Below are 24,291 nucleotides of genomic sequence, written 5' to 3' on the forward strand. Positions count from 1 at the left end.
AAGTGTCTATTCAAAGTGCACACCTCCCTCAGGCAGAAGAGGCACTTTCTGCCCCTATTCTTCAGGGGGAGAAACATATTACTCGATGCACTTGAAGTTTGCAGGCTGTGAATACATCATTAGAAGAGCAACATCTGGGTAATAAGGGGGTGCAGGACATGGAGAATGGGGTCTAGCAGATCAGAAACAACCCATCAACAATAGCAGCTGGAAACAGGCAGTCAGCAACATTCCTGAATGCTTAATTTCCAAAGTAATTATAACCATCAATAAAAATCAGACACATGCCATGTTCTCTCTGACTTGTAACAGATGTTAAGAAGGATGTAAGAATGGGTCACACATCCAGACTGGCATACATGCAGTTACTAAAATATATCAAGTCTCCCTTTTAGAAAGCACATAGGCAAGACATTTAACAGCATATATTCAGAATGATTTGCTATACTAGTTACTTAGCAAAAACATTAGTCTCGTAAGTTAACAAATTACAGAGAGAAATTATTTCTTCAAAAAACAGAAACCTTAAAACCTGTTATCTTCAAAAATAAAACCACTGATCACACAATTTTTGGGAAAACATCTTTGATACAATCACCTGTGATTTTATTCAGTGCAGTATTGAACAACTCAGAAGTCCTTGGAAACAGCTTGAAGGAAGTAGATACCCGCAGACAACAACTACTGCTGACTTTTAAAAGCTACACATTCTACATCTGTGGTATCAGCTACTAAAGTTGTATTACCTTGATACATACAGTGTTTTGAAAACAGCAAGGCGTCACAGACAATCTCACATCACTCACCCATGTCCTCAACTTTTGTTCCAGGATACATACCCATCTATACTTTGATACCTTTGATACAGGTCCCTAAAAATTTAGGCTGAAAAAAAATAATCAAATGTTTTCCTCTAAACTCACTCACAGTTTCCTGGAAGTATGTGTTTAGTGTTCCCTACTGTAAATATTTTATTGAAGGGTTATACACAGAAAAGCAATGTCAACACACTGGGTTTTGAATGGAACTTCCAAATTGTAACAGAAGTGACAGAAATATCAGATACAGTTTCAATGTAGTTGTTCTCATACCCCTTTTTCCAGAAGAGCAATAAATGTCAGTTCTCTACAAAATACAAGTGCATTACGGAGTATCTTTAATATTTAATACGTAAAGACACAACCCAAGATTTCATTCTCTCTGAAAGACTTCTCCAGCATACAGGTTGTCACATTAAGTCTGAAAACCGCACAAGGCTCTCCCATATTTTATTTTTCTAAAGGAAGTAACACAGTAATATTGTTTTTGTAACAACTCGTTGAAAAACACATGGCTGGCTGAATAACTACAGTCGAAAAAGAGACGTCTTTTCCTCAGCAATGAAGTTTTAATGTCTCTACCCGCTTTGACTCTTAGGAAGAAAAGGAAAGATTTAAATTACACTTGAGAAGTCTAAGACAGAGACTTCCCCTCTCTCCTACAAACAGTGTCCATGGATATAATTTAAAGTAACAGGTAACCTCACACATGGTAAAATATGTTTAGATCTTGGAGGCAGAACAGAATAAGAGTCACATTTGATAAACTGTACCTTTGTTGAACGTGCATGGCCCTCACAGTTTTCACTAATAATTACTCATTATGTAGAGGACAGCATGAAGCCCTTTGGCTAAAAGGGTAACTGTGAATATACTCTTCACATGGGGTTTTAATTTTATTAGACCTCTTTATTTTACATGCAGTTTTCATAGAGGGGCAAGAAAATATTTCAAAAGCTATTGCAAAAAAAAAAAAAGGTCAAACCAGATGCCAACTTTGGGTAGCTTTTCATGAATTTCTGTATATACTCAAAGAAAAAAAAAAAGTTCTAAGGTCACTAAATCTTCTTGTAATCTTCTTGGTATATTGTAATACTACACTGGAGTCCTAAACTAAGCTGGAAACAGACCATATAAGACATCTGTAAAGCTTTTAAGTGTATGAAATCAGGAAAAGAAGTCCTGAACATTAAAGAAAAAAGTTTGAATATGCCTACCACAGTTTCCATTAACTAAGCTGTTCAACAGCTATTTTGCCTTCACTTAAGACAGCTATTAGGAAAAGTTTTACACTTACCTGCACTAGAATTCTTGGCCTCTGAGGGGATGGAAAAGGAACTTTATGCATGAAATGAGAAATATGTCTAGAAGAAAAAAAAGATTTAGTAGAAATAATAAGCTTAAACCACTTTTCCTCAAGACAAAATTATTACTAGTAATATAAAAATCACAGAATCACAGAACTGTAGGGGTTGGAAGGGACCTCGAGAGATCATCAGAATTTTAAAAGAATTATAGTGGTTACAAAGTGGAATAATGAAATGGATAAACAATCACAAAAAATACTTAATCAAAATGTCATAAAAGATTGAAGTTCAATTAGAAAAAACACTGAAGTATAATATAAAAAACAGATACTGCATTTAAAATCTGATGTATAAAGTTTCTTTAGCCTAGAAGTGTTAAATGGTATTACACACTAATTACAGGTATCAATCCCTCCTTGGATGGAAGGATTTACTCTGCATTTAAAAATGCAAAATCCTTCATGTAAGAAGGAAGTGAGTTTATTAATAACAAATAGTGGAAGATTATTAAGGCACAACAATTCAAACAATTATCTTATTACACCATAAATTGGTATTTGAAAAAATGCAAAACTGCATACATAAAGTTAGTATTACATATATCACTCTCCTAAGAAAATAATTATATTCTTACTTCTAATCAATATACTTAAAGACTCAAAGCCCTTAAAGGATAAAAAAGTTAGATACACACACCTTTTCAGGCGCTTAAAAATAAAGATCTCTACTTTTTCATGATGTAAAACCAGATACATTTAATCAACAGAGCAGAGTGCTTCATCTATTGTAATCATTAAAAATAATGTTTGATGACTAAGATCAAAAGGATATTACAGGAAAGTTAAAAGCAACAAAAGTGCTTGCATCAGCGGAAATGACTATTATGGGTTTTTGGAGTTACTTACTTCTCAATGGGCAGGACATGAGGACCAGAAATGGAGTAACGATACAGGAAGGTAAGAAACTTCTTGAAAGCATCAAAGAAAGGCCAGTGGGAGAGCAAACAAATGCACTTGTTTGTTTGAACTGTTCTGCACGCATCTGACTTTCCCTCAACAGCAGCTGTTAATCCCAGTTGAGATTTTTGTTTCTCTGTAAGATTCTCTTCTGGATACGATTCATAGAACTGAACAGCAGCACCATATACCTGTAAACAATGCAGTTGATTTGAAGTCAATACATTTGCCTAAGCCTTCAAAGCAAATGTGTAAGGAAATCAAATTTCCGTTACTGTTTGAAAAGTTACATTAATGCATCTCCTTTTGAAGTAATTTATTCTGGAATATTCTTATGGCTGTGAAAATCCAGACTGTCTATTATTTAAACTCTTAGTGTCATATGAGAAAGATTAATCTAGGAAACAATTTAAATGTGAGGGGAAAAAAGATTATACAGCTACAGTCAACTGTTCATACAATTACCTTTTAAGCTATTCTAAGAATCCTTTAATAAACAGCTCAGAACAGTATTCCTCTGACACCCTATTTACTTTATAGGGCAAGTACACAGACGCAAAGTTTACATGCTGGCAACAAAGAAGTATAGCGTATTTGCATGCATATTCACTCAGGATTTTTATAGCTCTGTAGTTTCAAAAGTTAACAAGATGGAAAAGCAAATGACAGGTTTATATTATCAACAGTCCACCAGTGAGATAAATGAAAAATTATGAAATAAAAAACACTTTTTAAAGTAGGCTTTGAATTCGGTCCAAATGAATAGATTCAAGTTTGTCTACAAGAGTAGACGTTATCCTCAATGTGAACAGATATACAACCAAATCTTTAACTCAAATTACCTTTTCCGCAGAAGCTCCAGTTAGTACAAATGTAGAAAAAACTGGGAGAGGGTATTTACTGTTAGATGGCCAACATTCGATCGTTGCACCCATAGGTAGGCAAAAAAGAGGCACAGATTCTGGTAATGGGAATGATTCATAATCCTCTTCAGGATATCTGCATATTAAACCTTTAAAGGCAATTTGTAAAGAGGCAGTTACATAAGTAGTAGTGGAAAAATTTACAGTAGCTCACGCCATAAAAACATGCCCACAAAAATTGCATATGAGCATATAATAACTTCAGGAAGGCAGTAAAGGAAACCTGGAAATAATGAGGTATAGCATGCAGCTGGAAAGAGACAGCATACTCCCAAGGCCTAAGGAGAAATCACCTGCAGTACTGAAGTCCTACTTCGTTACTGCTCTAGGAACTATTCTAATTTCTCATTTTCTGTTTACAGGTTATGGACACCTTAGCTATTATTATAATAGTTCAAAACCATCACGGGTAAAAATTTTAAATTTATTAAAAAAGGGTAACCTGAACAACTGAGAAATAACACTAATGCTTTCAATTTTTCCAGGGAAAATTTCTTGCTAACAAAGGTCTCCAGGAAAACCTGGTAACGGAAGCGTTAGACAGCAAATAGTAAAAACAGAAACAGAAGACAATGCTATCACCAGAACTGAGCTAACAAACTATGCTGATCCACCTCATCTGAGGTTTTGGCTAATGCACTATCACACTAATGTATTTAGACAACTTTAAATACAGCTGTAAAACACAGTTCTGAAGGAGAGGCTCTTAACACACAGGTTTTCAGTTACATCATATGGCTGTAGCTCTCTCTTCTTATTGACAGCCCGGGGGACGGCAAACTGAGAATATTATGGGAAGGGATTTTTCTATATCAGACAATATAATCCCTACACATTCTTTTCTATTATACAGAGAAATACTAGTCAACAGTAAAAACTGATAATCAAAAAAGGGGTCTGTTTGGTTTGTTTGTGTCCCATGTTCCCCCTCCACAAAGCAAAGTTTTGTGCAAGCTCCTACCAGATATTGGGTCTTTTTAAAATTTTTATTTACTAATTTATTACGCACTTTTTAGTCAGACCTAAACTACTATGGTTTACAGACAGCAGCATCTCGAGGGGATAGAAGTGCACTAAAGCTTAAACATGAACCATGCTTGCGGCCTACACTTAAATGAAATCAAGGGTTTTAAAAAAACGACAAATTTCATCAGAGACATAGCAAATCTAATTCTGTCTTATAAATAGGAAAGTAAAGATGATACACAATCCAAAAATACTTAAAGAGTTCAATGCCACTGATGTCTAAGGCAGTTTGGAGCTCTGCATTATTCTTCAAAATGATTCTTAAAGAAAGCAATTATGAAAATACATTAAATATTTTTTGAGATACTTTCCTATGTATAGATATATATATACACACACACACACTTATCCTCTGAAGACAGTCATTAGCAACAAAAATACAGATGGGAGACACACAGGCTTCTAGAAACCTATCAAAACACAACCGAGCTTCCAATTAAAAGTGCATTTTAAGACAAGAGAGTCATGAGACATAATTCTAAGGCTTGTTTCAGAAAATTATTTTAAGAGAATTCTTCAGGGAAAGATTCACTTTTTGATAATATCAGGACAGCGTCTATGTCAAGTAATTCCTAAAGAGAAGAAATGTATTACGTTACAAATAACCCTGTACATCCTGAAGATAAAAATGCTAAATAGTAGCTACATACCAGCTTTATATGATATGGTGTTGGTTTTTGCCACAGACTTTTTATAACACAGATACACAGCTGAGCCCCACTGTAAAAAAAAAAAAAAAAAGAAATTATTGGATTACACAGTAGAATATAATAAGAGAACATAACAGAAAACAGCAGGGGAAGACCACCTCTTCCTCATTTTCAAAGAGCCACAATCTACACACAAACATATCACATTAAGATACAGAAATTAGTGGCCTGTTGCAGTATCCTCTCTGACAAGGGCCACAAACAGGTGACTTGGAAGTACCACGTCAGCTTTCAGATAATCAGCCCAGCACAGGCCTCGGTCTGAGCTCTAAAACAAAACTAGTTTACAGTCTGAATGAAGCATGAAAGCTATAAATTCTTCTGCAAGAGATTTGTTAACTCAACTACAGAACTGCAAGTACAATCATCATCTATATAAATATTTAAACCTTTCTCCATTTTGTTAAACTTCTGGCTTGAACGTGTATATAGATAGATATACATTCATACATACAGACATTTTTATTTACACACCCACACCAGTATTTCTGATACAAACTATTGTGATACATAGTGTATACAAACTATTGTGATAATATGTGTATTTCTGATACAAACTAAGTGAATTACTCTAAGTTAATACTTAATTTTCTTTTGTGCCTGCATTTTAATCATGCTAATGTTTAAGCCTTATTTCTTACTCCATCTGTGATATAACACACTAACATCGCAGTTTTTTCAGCTTCTAAACAATGATTTCCTTTTTGGCACTGATCCCATTTTAAAATTTGACATTCTCCATTTCTGGACACCAAAATAGAGAAAGCGGGAAAGTCACAGACTGGAAAAATAGGTGCACCCTTTAAGGGCACACAAAGCTTTTAGGGATGGCAGAAAGAAAATAATTTACATAAGACAGCACTCCCATAACCCAGTCAACACAGGAGTTGGCAGAACTGAAAAATCCATTTGTTGATGTCCACAGACATTTATTTAAAAACAAGTACACATTATAGAGCCAGCATATAGGGTTGAAGGTACAACGAGGAGATACCTAAACATTACGTTCTGCAAATTAAAGTGCTGTAATGCCTGTGTAATTTAGGAAGCCTACCTTCGGAACCATTAATATGGTTTTAAACAGACTTTACAGTCAGCAGGATACAACACCGCTAACAAGCATCTTTCTTCTGAGAAAAAGCTTATGAAATGACAGAAGAGAACAACACGAAATAGTGCTGCAGGTAATGGGAGAGTTTAAAAACAAAAAAAAAATACAACTGTTAGATACAGAATTCCCAGCACAACAGTAAATCACCCTGTAAACTCTCCAGTTAGAGAACATGTTGCATCACCATGTGTAGGGATTAATCCAAAGTCAGCATTTGTATATCAGCACTAGAAGGTCTGTTTGACCCAAGACTTCCAAAAAGACTTAGTTCCAAGCAGGAAAAAAGTAATATAAACCTTGAACTCTTCCAAGATGTGATTTATCTTTAGAGAGTACAGATGCAAACCATCATAAATACTGCACAAACATTACGTCACTGAACAGCAAGTGTTCAAAATTCAGATTTTGAATCTTACCATACTATTATTAAGATTCTTGTCAACTTTGCAGAACGTATGTGGCGGGGTTTCTCCTTTACTTGGTATGATTATACATATATCCGTAACAGCCAACGTGTTTTGTGCCATGTTTTCGGATGCTCTTCGGTAAGTGACATACACTCTTTGTGACGAGGCATTGCCACTAATATTGGCGGGCCGACCATATGGAGTAGCTTGAATTATTTCACAACCTTGCTTTAATCTTTCTTTCCCATCATATAAGACCCTAATTAAAACGGGATGAACAAAGATCAGAATGCACACAGGTTTGTTTGTTTTTTTAATATTGCAAATGCTAATACTATATATTAGAATTATAACTGAATAGTACTAGTCTAGCAGCAGCCTGTCTCATCTGATCAAAACATTTTAGTGACAAGTTCAGTCAACATTACAGCAAACTGTACTCTTAACAGAAAAATTTTGTGATGAGAGTAGTTTTCCTCATGTATAATTGCTTTTTAATATTTTGTTTACTGCAAAATAATGTTATTTTCATAGGATCAGGCAATGAATCTTTCCAAAGAATTGAATGTCATACAATTCACTTCATTTCAGTATGTGATACATACATGAATACTTCTCCCACCCAAAATATATAAGCTGAAAATTAAAAATTGCTTTGAAAACTCCAAAATACAAAGGATTACAGCTGTCACTAAAATTCACCCATCGTGCATCGTTCCTACAGCAATGTGTTACAGTATGCTCAAGTCAACAATCTTTCTGTTGAGAACTTTGCCTTCTATCAAAAGTTCTGACATTTCAATAAACCTGCTTTATTTGCTGACTAGTTGCATAAAATTGCCAAAAATCACCTGCTGTAAACAGAAGAACTACTCACCCCAAGTCAGTAAGTGGGGGTTTATCCCTTCCCCGGCGATAACAAAGGTATATCTGTGGTCCTACAAGACTGCCATTATTGAGATCTGCGGACAGTCCTGAGGGAGTAACATCTATGCATTTATATCCCTGAGGAACTTCCTCCCCTAGGGATTTAATAATTACTGTTACATCTGTAATAGGTTCTTTTGGTTTAGCAATTTTATGGCAAGCATCATTGAAGTGGATTTCTTCCTCTAGTGGTTTTGAAATATCTGTTAATCCTGCGACAACAAAGTAGTCAGCAACACGAGCTCCTTTGTCTTCCATCTTCCATTACAAGGTGATAGAACTGGTAGGAAAGAAATAGATTATATTATTGCAAATTTGCTGTTGTAAACTAAGAATAATTTGATTATTTCAGATCTGTTAAAATTTCCTTTAAAAATAAATAAAACACAATAGAATAATACAAAAGAATTAGAGACCCATCATCAGATCATGTAGTATTTTCCATTTTGCATGTTAGGAGTTGATACCAGGTTATTTCATAAAATTCTGGGACTCAGATCCTCAAAATGCAACCATCCATAGGCAGCAATACACCAGCAACATACCAAGTATTTTAAATAAATCATTTAGACTAAGTCAACTACAATGGAGTACAGACTACTGAGAAAGAATAATATTCAAGACCACATGAAGCTTTCCATAATGAGAAGGAACACAGTCCTGCTGTTCCTGCCAAATTATATATGTATATACACATATATATTTATTTGTTTTCAGTGTTTGCTACCAGTGTTGTAAATAAACGTCAACGCAAAGTAATATTTTTATGATGAAAAGACAGCCTTAAAAACAATACAGCATACAACCCATCAGCAGATTTAGTTACCTCTTTGCCAGACTCTTGAATATCTTTGTCTGTCTCGTAAACCCAACATCTTATTTAATAGCACGATTTTGCAAATAAAGAAAATACTTTCCACCCTGTTGCAGAACATTGAGAAATGGGTTAAAAATCTATCTAAATCTAATCCTAGATGTGCTAGAACCTTGCTAAAGGAGCTTCAGGAACTTATGGTCATTAACTTCTAAACTTTGTAAACCAGATAAGCTTTTAAGATACACTTTTGTTGAATTAATTTTATCTGGGTGAAAAACGTCAGTGCAATAGAAACTGTTGCAACACAGCACTTTGAAGAGCTTACTAACATTCAGTAACTCCACAAACAGAATTCAAAACAACATGAATGGTTGGTACAAGACTTCAGTTGTCACGTCACCTTCATTCTGGTTGCTTTACCTCTCCTTATTCTTTGGTCTACATAAAAAGTACTAGGCTATATCAAAACTTCATACCACGATGATTTTTGATCAAATTATCAACATACAGCACTGCAATAGCTTGCAAACAATTGTTCAGGTTGTTTTCTGAGAGAAGAATGTAGCTCCCACTATGCTTAATTTCACCTGAATTCAGTTGCTTTGAAAATATCTGGAATACATTACTCTCACATACGGCTAATTAGTAATGATTACAAATTCAAATTTTTCCCTGAATAATATATCCAAAGACATACAAATTGAACCAATGCGCGTGCCTTTTATTTCACTGGACATCTGGCTTCAACAAATCCAGAACAGGAAAGCAACAAATCCATGAAAAAGAGGCAGAAATTTCACAAGCATCATTTAATTCTAACACAAGACCAAACACTAACACTTTTTAGCTAATGCAATTGAAATTCTCAGTATTTTGTAACATGATTCCCTGTGAAACTTACCTACAGTATACTACATTTTAACAGTCACGACAGCTTTTTGTTTTTATCAAGCAGTAGTCACTCTAAACCAAAAGATAAGCTAAAACAGTATTATACAACTACAATGCACTGGGCAATCATTTGTTCTTAATAAGGGAGAGGGAGAGAGAACAAACAGATCTGTATCAGAGCTTAGAGTTGCTTTTAAAAAGCAGTATCATTTAAGAATGTATCAAGAAATGCATTAAAAACAAAAAGGAATACTTTATAACTCAGACCAGAAGCAAACTACCATCAAAGACAGTTCAGAAGATGCATATAACAAAGTATTCCTCAAGAACTGCTCAGGAAGAAAGGGCTAGCTAGCTAAAAGCTACCAACCAGGCAATTTAAACTCCATCATAAGCTCTAGTGAAAAAGAAGTTTTCCATTGAATTAAAAGACTTGAGAAGACAGCAGGTAGACTGAAAGCTGATTATGTCTTACATTGCTATGTATAAAGAAATACTCCTGTAACCACAGGCTCAGTACAAAGCAACACAAACACTACAAAACTGAACTTCGCCTTGGAAATTCAGAGAGAAATTGGTTTTGTTCCTTTCCTTATTAGCACTACTGCACAAAAGTGCACCAATTTGTAGAATGCTTCACAACGTCTTTAAAAAGAAAATATTTTATTAGTTTAAAAATAATCATGTGAACCGTGATTGTTAAAATTGCGAGCGAGCCCTACAACTTCAGGGTATTTACAGCACAGCATTCTGGGTTCAAAAGCCAATACAGCACCACAAGTAAACAAACAGAAAGAGGTATATACTTTAATGCTGAAGAATAACACCTATCTCAAAATGTAAGCCTCATGATTAATTATTTCAGATTAAATTTACAGCAAAAGCCTCAGATTCAAACATTCACTCCCAAAAGCACACAAGAAAAACTGGGGCAAGCTCTCCTCATTTATAACCAGTTAAAATTAGAATTCCCTACATACAAACACCTGCTAGCACACACGTTTGCTTCCTAAGGTTATATAGCAAGTAATATCCAAGTCAGCAAGACTTCCAGGATTTAATGCAACTTTAAGAAAAGGGAAGAAAAAAAGCCTAGCTGACGATGCATCACCCCTTTAGATCTTTGATTTGTGATACAAAGCCTCACAGCTAAAGATGGGATGAAACGCAGGCGAGATCAAAACACTTCAGTGGTGCTTCATTCAAGCTAACTCAGACTTCACTGGAGCTGCTGTGATACTCTGATTTTCAAAATCTGTTTACTGTGAGAGGAGATCTATGCAAACTGTATGTTAACAGGCCACAGAAAGAGGGTATATAATCTGAACCATTTCAGAGTGCTGAATAATCATGATGTGAAAAGCAATTTCACAAGAACTGATGAATCCGAATAAAAACTCTTACCCTAGAAGTATTCCAAACCACATTGTATACATCACATAATATTGCAAGTCAACTTCCAGGGAAAAAAATACAAAACAAAGACACCCACAGAAATAAAGTCACATTGCACAAACGTGTTTCTTGATGTAATTCCCAGGTGAAATGCAACGACATTAGTGGTGACACCCTGAGAAGCAGCTACTATCGCTTCTCTGCGCTTCAGTTATCCGGGGACTGAAGGCTGCATGTCTGGAGTGAGTGTAAGCAACAGGGGAGGAGGATGGCAGTGGTGATGCCTGCCTTTGCAAAAGCGCATACAAGCTCTGAAGAGAATGCCAGGGGATCATGAACAGCCTCTTACCGAAGTCCCTGCTCACAAGATTTATACCAGTGTAATTTAAACATCATCAGTAATAGTAAGAAAAGTACCTTTGCAAGGGGCAAACTGACTTGTAAGGACATCACAAAACAGAGACTTTGCGGACTGTGACCCAGTAAGTGCGGGAGAACAGAGGATTTTTCACCAAAGATTTCTAAAGATTGGGAACAGGAGAAACAACCAGATAATCTTGCCACAGATCCACAAAACTAGCTCAATTACTTTGCTGAAAAACAAAGGGCAAACTCAGTTTCACTGCGTATTCAATTTAATTTCAATATCATCCTATTTCTCCATAAACATTCACAAAACACTAATTATTAATTTTTGCTGCTTAAATATCACAGCTGTTTTAATTCTTAGCTTCCAGCATTTTAGGAACTGCAGAGAAGAGATTAATGTGAAAAATTATAGCTTTGTGATCCAACTCCACAGGTCCAATGCTTGTATTAAAAAGAAAATGAATCTGCTGTAAAGCACAAAACAGCCTACTAATACATGAAAGTTGATCAGGCTGAGGTAGAGAAGGCTGACCCTTTTGTGCTAAAAGGGATATCCCTGGGACTTTGATCACACCACTCAGTTCTGAAGGAAGATCATTCAAACTTGTTTTACTTCCAAGAAAGTTTTTCTACTTGCTATAAGCTATCCACAGTTGTCATTTAGAAAGCAAACGTGAGTTCAGAGGCATTATTTTATACCAGCTCACATTTTTGTGTAACTAAATCAGCGACCAGGATTTCTGAGCAGATCACATTTCTCATTCAAACAGTACAAGAGGGAAGTACATTTCAACTTTTTTCCCCACCACGTGACGAGAACTAAACACGGATCTGCTGCATATTCCATCTGTGCTGCAGCCACAGGCGTGATACTTCACGAAGGACAAAGTTTACTATATATGCTCTACACTATTTCCAAGGAAAAAAAAAAACAACTGACGATTCACCCAGCCTGGTCCTAGCCACAGACTTTTGTGGACGTAACTTGTAAGCGGGCTGCAGGCCTCAGGAACAGCTCTGGCACTGCCAGCTTCTTTCCAGGAGCCAGCCTTCCCAGAGAGCAAAAAGGGTTTACCTGTATGCTTCCTGCATGCACAAGAGGAACACAACCCATAAAAGACAGCAGTAAGGACCATGCCACTCCATTAGAGGCTTCACTACCTTTCCTCTGTCAGACAGACGCAACAACTGCCTTGTAACCTTTTAATCTTCCTGTCTTCCCATTCCTTCCTGTATTTTCCTTCGAGAATACTAAGAAACTAAAATTAATAAACTATTTAAATCCATTAACTGTCTAAAACAGGTGACATTTTACCTTGTTAGCCTGACTCCAAAGAATTATTCTGTCTGTAAACAAGGAATGACCATCTCCTAGTATAGGTTGGGAACCAATGAAGGCCACTGCAATGCACCTTTCTTTAAAGCAGCTCAAAATTTCATTACACAATGATGAAATCAATTTTTGAAATCATTCATCATATACTCATATTACAAGACCTACCTTCCTTTGGAGGCACAGAGTAGACAAATGGACAGACAAATCAGTGACCAATTTTTAAAAATTGCCAGTAAAGTTCTAATAGCTCCTAGCATTTCAGACTTCTGAGTACACTGCTACATTATCTTGTCTAAGTAGGCTGCCAACACACAAATGTGGAGAGCAATCAAGTAAGAGCAAAATGAAGTTAACAGGATCAGTCAGTCCCACTACAGCTACTCAGAACCATTCCTCTGCCATGACACTGCACAAATCACATCAGAGTTCAGCAGTCTAGAGAACATGTGAATAACTGCAATTATCCAGGAAAAAAAACCCTCCACCCCTTCCCCAAACTCCCAAAGTCACCTAGCAAAAGCGAGGCAAGCCCTTTTTCACAGATATTTTCTTCTAGCAAGCACACAATCCAGGGAACAAAACAGAAGCACCTTAAGTATCACAGGAATTCTGCCAAATCAGAACAGAAACCTGTTAAAAATATCTTTCAAATGTCTTCCCTACCTTGTCATCAAGGCATTTCTTCTACACCTTGCCTCTCTTGCTGTTAGCCAGGCTTTACCATAGACTTCTTGTTAAAGTTTCATTCCCTACAGAAACAGTAAAAACAGAAATTAAACAATGTGCACATTTGTTAAAACTTAAGCTAACTGCACACTCCAGTGCACTAGCCACAGTAAATGAACACTGTAAATGTTGTACAACTTGCTAACGCAAGGTTACCTGTCCCTTAGCTACTAAAAAAAAAAAAATATGTATGACACCGTTTTAAACTTCGGAAACAAGATATCAAGTCATATGCTGAGTTGATTTTTTAAAAAAATGTAAACACCATAATACATTTAATGTTTTAAGGAAACAAGCAAAAAAAAAAACACTGAAAAATGGTTGAAGTAATCACTCCCAATGATTACTACCCTCCCACAAGTTTCCATGCATGTCTAATGGGAAAAACTGTTAGCCAACTGCACAAGTGCTCCTCTAGCTCAATGACCTTACGAACTCTGCTTTAAAGCATCGTTCCTCTTGGCAGGACGCTGATGCTCCAGCAGAGCCTTCTCTCCCCGCAGCCAGCAATGCTCCTGTACTCTTCCATCCAGCCACCTCATTCCAAGTCCCCATTTTCTCAGCTTCAGTTTGAACTTTCTTGTCATTTACCGTCATAATTCACTGTCTGTTCTTCTTCAGATGTGTTACACAGCTTCTAAACTCTAGCATAAGCACTTTTAAATATCAGCATGACCATAAATAACTTGAGCTTGTGTTTTACATCGAGGCACGTGCAAGCCAGGCAGCCTGCACTCCAGCAAAGCATTTTGAAGCGAGAGGTTTCCACCCTGGGACCGAAGAGAGCACCTCACTGGAGACACTCTCAGACTTCAGTCTCCCAGAACTACTCATTAGCATCAGCAAGGCTGCGGTCAAAAATAAGCTTTGTCTAGAGCCAGGCTTCTATTTGCCAAGACTGGAAGTACACTCTTAGCAGACTACTGTGAGAAGCCTTCAGAAAACAAAGTGCAACATAAACAAGGCTGGGAACAAGCGCATATCTCAGGAGGGTTTATGCAAACCATGAAATGGAAGGGGATTTGCTTCCATTCCTGAAGCTAAAAAAAAAAAAAAATAAAAACGGTGGGAAAAAACTTACTATGCTAAATTATCAAAGCTATATTTTTGGGAGCACACACAAAGTTCAAGATTCTATTCATGACCTCGAAGCACAACACAATTAATTTCAGATCACGCAGAAGCAATCAACACTTTTAGGTCATTAATCCTACAGCAAGGAGCAGGGATGGCAGCCCAGAGAGCGAACCCAGCCCTTGGTGCAAGTCCTTGTAACCCATACAGCACCCACATTCCAGCAACCACCTTTGAACGCTTCTACGAAAGACTACAAAACAGGAGAACTTGGAACAGCAGCACTGCTTGCTTTGTCCAGTGATCTTTTGATCCGTAACAAAGTCCCACGAGCATCACAAAATAAAACTTAAAATTAAGGATGACCCGCAGGTCTCAGGCAGAGCTGCAAAAGGTCTCAGAAATAAGCAGCTTTAACACATGAATAATGGCCTTGTGGACAATTTGAAGATCACATTTCCTAGTCAACTACCCTGAATAACCAAGAGGGAGAATTAAAGGAAATAAGAAAAATCTAGACTTTAGCATCACAAGGAACACAGTGAAAACTGCTGCCAGCACACATGCAGCCCTGCCTCAAAGCACCTGCAGCACGCATTTACAAGTAGTTCGGCGTCCTCCATCTATCAAGTAAGGGATCTACTTGTTCAGTTTGAGAAACAAGGCGCAAAGGATGTAATTATCCCCACACAACAAGGACTCCTCATACCCTTTTATTGCAGTAGGATGTTACCTGTGCTTTTTTTTTTCCCCACATTTCCTTGCACCTCCTAAACAAACGATAGCACCAGAGAAAACTGCTAACAAGTAGGGTTAAAGTGAACACTTGCACGACTTCAAGACACTACTGTGTACATCCGCGCTCCGCAGCGTAAAGCACCACAGGAATTAGCAAGCAGTCCCTTGCTGCCACTCAACTCCTTTCAGTGCTGCATCAACAGCAGTATGGAGTTAAGAAACATATCGGCATATGGAAAAACAAAAATAATGAAAAACCATAACATTGTTCTGCCCCTACATCAGTAGATGACAACTGCCAGGAAGCTCTTTGCAGGTCCGTTCACAACCATCCGCACCAGCTCACAGTTAATATGCTCTGATCCAAACAGCGGCGATCAAGAGAGCTGCAGAAAGCTTGGCAACAAAGCATCTCTAGGAGGTGTCTGGGAAACAGAAAAGTGCTGGGTAAGAGCGCAGGGACAGAACACAAGACAATGAGTTTGGGAGCACAAAACTGGAATCCTGGCCAAAAACTGAAGGACAGAGATTTGTTCAGCAGTGCTCAGGAAGAAAGAGAAATTAGGGTTAAATTCAGAGGCTAATCTAGATTCAGTGGGATTGCTGCAGTCAGCCAACAAGAACCAGCCATCTAGAGTACCAAAGCTTAGAGGAAGCAGAATAACTGGCAGAGAGAAGGCAGGAAGGAACAGACTTCACGCTGAGGCATTTTCTACATCTTCCATACTCTCCACTATCATTCACCAACCAAGTCTTTCATTTCCTTGATCTTCACTGCTATTTTTATTCTCGAAAAAATCAAAGGGGTAATTGAGAGGGTCTGACAATGCAGAGGCTGCTTAGGAGTTCATTACAGCTGTGCCACAGCAGAGTCCCATGTCATCCAACCTTGGCTACAAAAAAAAAAAAAAAGTGATGTTCAAGCATCCCACAAAATTCATGACAGATCTTAACAGAGCTGGGTTTAAAAACTTCCATTTCTCTTTCTAAATTACAGTATTTGCAGCCAAAAAATAAGTAAACCAAAGAATGGAAACAATTTCTGCAGTACTATTGTGTTTGAAAGGAGGGATGCAGACAACAATATATATAGTAAATAAGATGGAAGAGAAGCCAAGGTAAGCACTATAAAATGCAAATATTACTTCATCCAAAACACAGTTCAGGAGGGCAGCCAGTCCATGTTTTTTGTACAACTACTTATTATACGAGTTTTTAAAAGGAGAAGTTCCCCAAACAGAATGTTCTCTTTTCCTTGGCACAGGAGATAAAGGCAAATGAAAGCAGCAAATCTTCCAATATCAAGCTTCAAAGCCAAAAGCTGTAACTGAAAATGTCAAAGTGCATCAACCAAGACTGGCAGAAGAGTTCTGCTTTCAGCCAGCCGCGTTCGGACATGCATGCCAACTTCAGTTCGGTTGTGGAACCTTTCTCTACCCAAATTCAAATTTTGAATTCATGGGGGAACAGGGCGAAGATGTAGGAATTGTTCCTAATATTTTTGCTGCATTTTAAAATACATTTTAATTGTGACTTAGATCACTTGACCTTTATTTCCCCCATCTCTGGCCAGCAAAAAAAGTCTCATAAGGTACAAGAATTGGACCCAGCCATGCTACAAATTATAGCCACAGGGTGGAGGGCAAGCATAGACTGCAGCTGCCATTTGCAGATGATCTACACCACCCTGGAAAGGTTTAACGGCAAGATAACACTGACTAACGCCCTCCACATCTAGTAAATCTCTGCATCCAGTTAGCAAAACGGTCATCTTCTACCCCACAGAAAAATAAATGTGAATGTACTGCTACCAGCTCAGCTCCAATATAGGATGCTGCTCACCGGGCACCGCTGCGGCAGGGTGCAGGCAGGTCAGCTAGCAGAGCTGTACGGAGCAACCTCGGGGTAGCATTCCCCCAGCCATCGCCCTGCATTAGCTGAAGGGCAGCGATACGCTAACGTAACGACTGCTTCGGGATCCAACGCCAGCTCTCTCTGTAACACGGAACAGGCTTATCCTAACACCCCTTCCTCATCTTCTGGGCCAAAGCCGTTATATAATCACACCCTTTTAGGAAAGGCTGAGGTGTACTGAGCCAGGGAGAGCTGCCACGTGCTAAACGTTATGAGCACAGTACTCACGGAAAGGTTTGTCCCAGTGCTCTACATAAGGAATTCTTCGCTGTCCCGAACAGGAGTTCGGCACACAAGGTAACTCTGGAGTTGTTCGGGTTGTTAGATGAGCGCTCCTGTACTGGGATTTAAGTAACAGCACTGTGCAGAGTCTGATTACTTTTGTACTTGCAGGATCCGAGCAGCATTGGCTCTTTCGCTATAATTTTATAGTCAAACTATTACGCAGGCAAACTTGCTGACATACAGAAGCCACTAGAGCCGGACCAGCTCCTGAACTCAGTAGTACAACTGAGAATAAATCTTTAGGTTCGCAAGTTTCTTCTGGAGATCAAGACGAAACCAAACTCAGAGTCCTGTCTATAATCCCCTTCTGTTTGTTTGCATAATGCCTGCGTACACAGATACAGAACAGGCAGCTCTCTCGGGACTTCATTTGTGTATATATACATATAGTTTATACGAGGCACCTGCTGTTTGCCTGCTTTTATTTCAGACGGTTACATATAACACTTTGATTCACATTAATGTTTTTTTCTGACCCAAAGAAAAAGGTAAAATTTCAAGTACAGATTAAATACTGAGGCTATAATTGGATAACTAACTTCTAACTCTCAACCTCACTCCTCACATCCTATTTTTAGATCATTCTTCTTTTTTCACCCCCCCATGTCACTACCTACTTCAATTTCACTCCATTTCAGCCTCTACAGTAACTCTATATCTAATACTTGAAAGCACAAAGAGAAAAATATGCCATTTAAAGTAGGACCAACACTTTCTGAAACCCTTCCTTTCTACTTCTTCCCCCACAACCTCCTCCCAGTGCTGTTTTTAAGCTCTTTAGGGAACCACCGACGACTATTTCTGCACCACAGACTGCCACTGAAATGACTGCTATAGATCAAAACCTCTCCACATCACTGCCTCAGGTAGTCTTCTCTGTATATCTTAATTTTGGCCGTATATTCTGTGGGGGCACTTTATAAGCACACATACATCAGCAGAGCACTTCCAGATCAGTCATAGACCAGGCTTCCAGACCAGGCATTGACTAAGGCTGAACTGAAACATAACAGAAAACATCTAAGGGTTATTATGAAATACAGCAAAGAACCCCATTCAATTTAAGGAATTATTTGGTCAATACCACTGTTTAAAATTTTAAGCAGCGGAACAGCGGAGATGTAGTCACCGTTTATACATATTCACCTCCTACCTGATAGCTATCTTCAACTGAAGCAAGGCATAACTCACATTTGCTTGCAGAGCATTTGCTGCGTTTAGTATGCCATAAAACTTCTACCATGATTTGTGCCCGCAGTAGCAAAGATTGCTTGCATACAGAATTGCTATATTGGGGAACAGATGCAGGGCCCTTTCTGTGTTCTTGTCCCAGACCACCAAGTGAGGCTACAGCAGAAGGATTAGGGACGAGTACAACCCCTAAACCACACCTCCACCCTTACTTTCTGTGCAAGCACAAACTCTCTTCAAAGACCTTAATAGGGGCGTGTGTGTGTTTTGAGTCAGCATTTAATATGTAGTGAAATTTCACTACATGACAGCAGCCTGACTGAAGGACTTTCTCTTTACCAAAGGTGAGAATGGTCTTGGAAATGCATCGATCCACCTAACAAAGCACAACACAATGTAAGGCACTTAACCAGAAACAAAACAAACAAAAAGGGACACCCAAACAATTTTTATTTATTTTCCCCTCCATTTAATGTGTGAGCATTCTTTCCAGAAAACTTCAGAACAAACACACAGCTAGAGATGTATCAAAACCTGGGCTACTGGAACCCTGTCAGACAGCAAGATACTTGGAAATCACCAACACCTAGAACACTATGTTTGAACAAGGTTACATCAAGGTTTTTGTTTTACATCCAACACAAGTTGTGCAACATTTCAGTCTCCAACTCTTTGGTCATGCCGACAAAATATTTAAAAACTAGGGTCAAAATTGAAGGAAGGACAATGAATGAAAAGTTTGTTTCAGCAGCTATTTAAGATTCAGAAAGGTTCTGACTGACTATCTTACTCTTCACTTTTCACAATTTGTTGGCATTTTACTGACCGTGAGTACAAGTGTTTCTACACACGCTCTCGTAAAAAGCATTTCAGACTACTACGACTTGCAAAATTAACTCCGATTCAGTTGCTAGGAAATACAATGGAAATTGAAAAGGGATGCTGACTATTTAAGTGACATTGCAAATTTCTTTTCTCCTATTTCAGAACCTCAAGATTAACAAAGCTGATTCTCATTATTCAGCTCAGTCCAGATATCATCTTCCTCTGTTGAAGAGTCACAAGACAGTTCTCTCCAGCTATCACACACTTCACCTAGAGATTAATAAACCCTCAAATGCAAAATGCTGTAGATTAAACACTTCCAGACTTAGTTCTGAACAGCGGTGCCCACAATCCGTTTGTCAGGGCCATGCAGAACCGTGGTATCAGCTACCTTCCTGATGCAACCTCATTCTCCGCAGTGTAGTTCACTGGGCGTCAGCTTGGCTCTACTTTCCTTCTCCGTACTTTCTCTTTCAAATGTATCTTAAATATGACCTATTTATTTACACTGTTCCTAACGCTGCACAGAGATCAGCCACACTCATGTATGCCCTATAGAACAAGCCAGGCTCTGTCAATATTTATGCTTTTACTAACTAATAATTAACTCTGGCTATGTAAATACAGAATAGTTAACATTGCCATTAACACGTATAGAAATTCCATTAAGCTCCATACGGGTGTAATATCCAGGAAAAGCATATAGAACAAGCTGCTCGCAAGAAACAAGGACCTGCAACCACACTGCTACAAAAAGTACCAAAACTCAAGCATATATACGGAAAAACAAATAATTCATACGGGAAAAACATTTCTAAGTAAGCCTGTATTTTAAAAAATGGTCATAGCGCCTTTTGGCTTACTGTTCACAGAACCAGATCTTATCTTTTGTGCTAGCTTTTGGTAAACGCGCTATTTAGACAAGACCATTGGGAAAGCGTGTTCCAAAGGAGCAGAAGCTGCTCATAAACTTGAGGAAAGTTCCTCATCCAGCTGGACCCTAATGCTTCTAGAATAAGTAAAATATGCACATTATGCAAGCTCTTAAGGCTGTAGAGAAGCTCAGACTTTTTTTTTGTTCCATCTTTAAGGCTCCATGCAATTTTCTCCTTCCCCTAAAGTTAACCACAAAAACTAATGCCCTATTCTTGATAATTAAACAGTTTCAATGCCAAGTCACAATTACCCCCCAGAAAACGTTGCTTCGTTTACCAGAGATGCAGTTCCACTTTAACGTTCACTTTAAACACGCGTACAGACTTCCCCAGTATTGTAAAAGCAGGATCGAGTTTCACCAATACTCTAAATATATGAATTTTTTTAAAAACAAAAAGAGAAATGGAAGAGTCGCTTCTTACTCAAAGTAAAACTTGTATACTCAACGCAGAAACCAGAAAAAATCCATTTACTCCCCCTTGACCTTCCTTGGCTAGGCTAACCCAACTGCTTTTCCTAAACCACCACAGATACTCGCCAAGGTTAAATATTGGTGTTTAATCATTCAGAAAGTGAAAGATTACGTACTGTAATGTAACAGTCTTTACAGAAACCTCTAGTTGAGCAACAGTTCCAGAAAAAAATTGTGAAATGAAGTAAAAGCTGTCCAGAACACCACGTTTCTATTCAGTTAATTAAAAAAATAAATAAACTTCAGAACTGAGCGCCGAGACCTCATTTCTAGCAAATCAACACTCTCAGGGGCAGCCCACTTTAAAAACCAGCCCGCTTGAAATTACTCCCGAATAGCAACCATCGCTAAGGAGTTATTAAATACCATCATCCCCCGGCCCACCGCTCACGCCACACGCAGACACCATGACGGAACAGCCTGACAATGTCAGGGCTCGGTTCTGCCGCCGTGCCCAGCACGCTGCCCCGGGCACACGGCAACCCGAGCTGCCAGGGGAAAGTTGCGAGAAAAAACACGCAGGGAACTCAACACCGGCGGCGCGCCTCGCCTGGAAAACCTGGCGTTTGGGGCACGGGCACCTCGGCAAGTTTCTCCCGAGCAGCCCCCCCGGGGCCGCCTCGGGGAGGAGGAGGAACGTGGCAGGGGGCTTCGCTGAGGGGACCGCGCCGTGAGGAGAGCCTCCTCGCGCCGCCCCAGGCCCGCAGCCCGGCCCGGCGACCGCCTCAGGGCTTGGGGAAGAGCCCAAAGTTTCCCCCCCGCTCCCACCGCAGCTCAACGGAAAGTTACCGGCGCGGGGAGGCGACGGCGAGGCGAGGGCCGCCCGCCGTCCTCAGCTCCCCCCTTCCCGCCGCAGCTCGGCGTGAGGGGCGGCCCCGGAGCCCGCTCCCACCACCGGGCAGCCCCGCCGCGGCCCACGCCGGCGGCCCCTCGCCCTTCCCCGCCGCCCCAGGCCCTCCATAGCGCTCTCCGCTCGGGGAAGCCCCCAGCCCCGGCCCGGTGACACCCCGCCGAGCCCCCCGCCGCCACCGCCACCACACGCCTCGCCCCGCAGCCCTCACCTCAGGCGGGGGCCGCGCTCCCCGGGGCAGGGGGGAACGGCAGCCGGCGGCGCCTCCTGCCCCCCGGCGCCGAGGAGCGGGAGGGCGAAGGGGCGCAGGGAGGGCGCTGGGTCCCCGCGCCCTTATCGCATGGCAGCGGATCCCCCGCTCGCCCTCGGCGCCCTCGCCGCGCTCACCGCCGCCCCGCCGTGTGGGCGGCTCGGCCGGGATCCCCCCTCCCCTGCGCACCGCCTCCTGCCGCCGCCATCTTGGCTGTCAGGGGGGGCGGCGGGCGACGACTCGTGATCGCGGCGGCGTCGGGATTTTTATTTTTATTATTATTTTTATTTTCCTTCCTTGCCCCTCTCCCATCCCTCTGCTCCTCAGGCCGGCTCGCCGATGTGGAGGCCCCGGCGCCCAGCTCCCCTCCGAGGGCTCCAGAGGGGGGAGGCCCGCGGCCAGGAGCGGGCCCGTGGCTGAGGGGCCCCGGCCCTGCGTTCCCGCCGCCCTCCTTCCATCGCCCCTCAGAGAGCGGCGAGGGGCCGGCGGCTCGTTCCCTTCAGTGTGAACCCCTCGGGTCAGCGAAACCCTTCCAGTCCAAGCCTAAAACACGACGGACCGTTTGCTCGACTCTCCTCCCCACTCTGTCCTCCAGCTTCTCCCTCTCCAGCACCTTTAATTTAGCCAGAAATGAATCTCCGGACCAAATAGGCCAGTCTCGCTCACCTGCGGTGCCTGTCGGCTGGGCCCAGGATGTCTGGAAAACAAGAGAAAGCGGGGGATTTTCTGCAGGCTTGATGCAACACACACCAGGTTGTTGCATCAAAGACTATAAAAGAACCCGAGACAAAAATAATCTTTTAAGAGCGTGCAGCTAAGATTAGTGCAGCATGTCAAGATGTTGCTGAGCACAACAGAAAGAGCCCTGCTGCCTGTACTAATGCACAGAAACACTACTTTTCTGGCATCCCATGTACTGCAATCCCGCGTTTCAAAATCTTAGACTGATTTGCTATTTTTGAAATGATGTTTAGGGATAGGCTCCAACCATACAATTTTGGCTTTGAATTCAAGCTCCCCTCAGTTATAGATATTTGGCTCGAGGGTTTTGATGTGGCTTGCTATAAAGACAGCAAAGTCAGATATAGTTCTGAATTTCGACTGTAAATGCTTAATGTTCAAATCTTCTATATTGGTTTACCTCATCCCTCTTGAAAATATGACTGAATAGGAGACTATGAAAGCAAAAAGTGCACAATATTACTTTTTTCCCCACACTTTCAAAAATAACAAGACTCCTTATAGCAGCAGCGTTGCTCCTCCTACCCCCATGTAGGAAACAGAGCATCTGACACAAGCCAGCCTCGACCCAGGCAGAGGCACCCATGTGCAAGCCTGCACACGCAGACACAGCTTTGTGCTGCCAGCTTTGATTTTTGTGAGCTGAGTCTGACTCTTTTTTGATCAACAGACAGCATACTGACTAAGGAATGTGTCGACCTCTATCCCAAGCAGGGACTACAAGAACAACATTGCCCATTTCTTGTATTTCTACATAAAATGCATTTATTGCCACACCCATATGGATATTTTATCTCTCAGCAATATACAGCGGACTCAATAAAGAAATCAAGAACTCAGTACCTCAGTATTTTAAAGCAAGCTGGTCTATGTTCTGTAGGGATACCTTAAAGTGTGTAGTGCTCTGGTAGAATATTTTCTAAATCCTATGATAATTTTGGATGGATTTTAATCCTGGAAGTGTTTTCAAATAAGTAGCAATAATTCAACAAGTCCATATTTTGGCTTGTGTAAATAATTTTGACATGCAGACTACTCTGTGCTCTTTTCCCATACTTGTTTTTTACATGTTCGGTGTTTGCATTCAAGGTTTGTGGATTTTATGTTCCGTCCTTAGGTAGGAACAGGCCCATAAGTGTATTGTTTCAGCTCTTGAATAGTGTTTTGGCTGCCTGTAAGCTGATGCAAAGTCATTGCACTGATGCATGAATAGTTCATGTGTCAGTGTTTGGATTCCATTAGAATATTGCCTGTTTCTAATGAAAACTTTAATTTTACAGAAATACCATTCTTAAA

The 24,291-nt window shown here is 40.1% G+C and overlaps 1 protein-coding gene across 4 annotated transcripts in view; it reads right to left on the reverse strand.

Moving 5' to 3' along the window:
- Window positions 1-22,463, reverse strand: part of DENND4A (DENN domain containing 4A) — a 52,302-nt gene extending 29,839 nt beyond the window's left edge. The window contains exons 1-8 of one of the 4 annotated variants that reach the window (XM_040569771.1): window positions 22,216-22,463; window positions 13,657-13,742; window positions 8,136-8,465; window positions 7,268-7,517; window positions 5,681-5,750; window positions 3,924-4,093; window positions 3,031-3,272; window positions 2,116-2,182 (exon numbers count right to left, since the gene is read on the reverse strand). In XM_040569771.1, coding sequence (XP_040425705.1) covers window positions 2,116-2,182; window positions 3,031-3,272; window positions 3,924-4,093; window positions 5,681-5,750; window positions 7,268-7,517; window positions 8,136-8,443 — 1,107 coding nt within the window. In that variant the 5' untranslated portion in view covers window positions 8,444-8,465; window positions 13,657-13,742; window positions 22,216-22,463. Of the gene's footprint in view, window positions 1-2,115; window positions 2,183-3,030; window positions 3,273-3,923; window positions 4,094-5,680; window positions 5,751-7,267; window positions 7,518-8,135; window positions 8,466-13,656; window positions 13,743-14,146; window positions 14,532-22,215 lie in introns of those variants that run through there. The other 3 variants (XM_040569774.1, XM_040569773.1, XM_040569772.1) reach the window with 3 other exon arrangements.
- Window positions 22,464-24,291: the final 1,828 nt, after the last annotated feature.

Source organism: Cygnus olor, chromosome 11, assembly GCF_009769625.2.
Source record: "Cygnus olor isolate bCygOlo1 chromosome 11, bCygOlo1.pri.v2, whole genome shotgun sequence".
In the NCBI taxonomy this organism is placed as follows: domain Eukaryota; kingdom Metazoa; phylum Chordata; class Aves; order Anseriformes; family Anatidae; genus Cygnus; species Cygnus olor.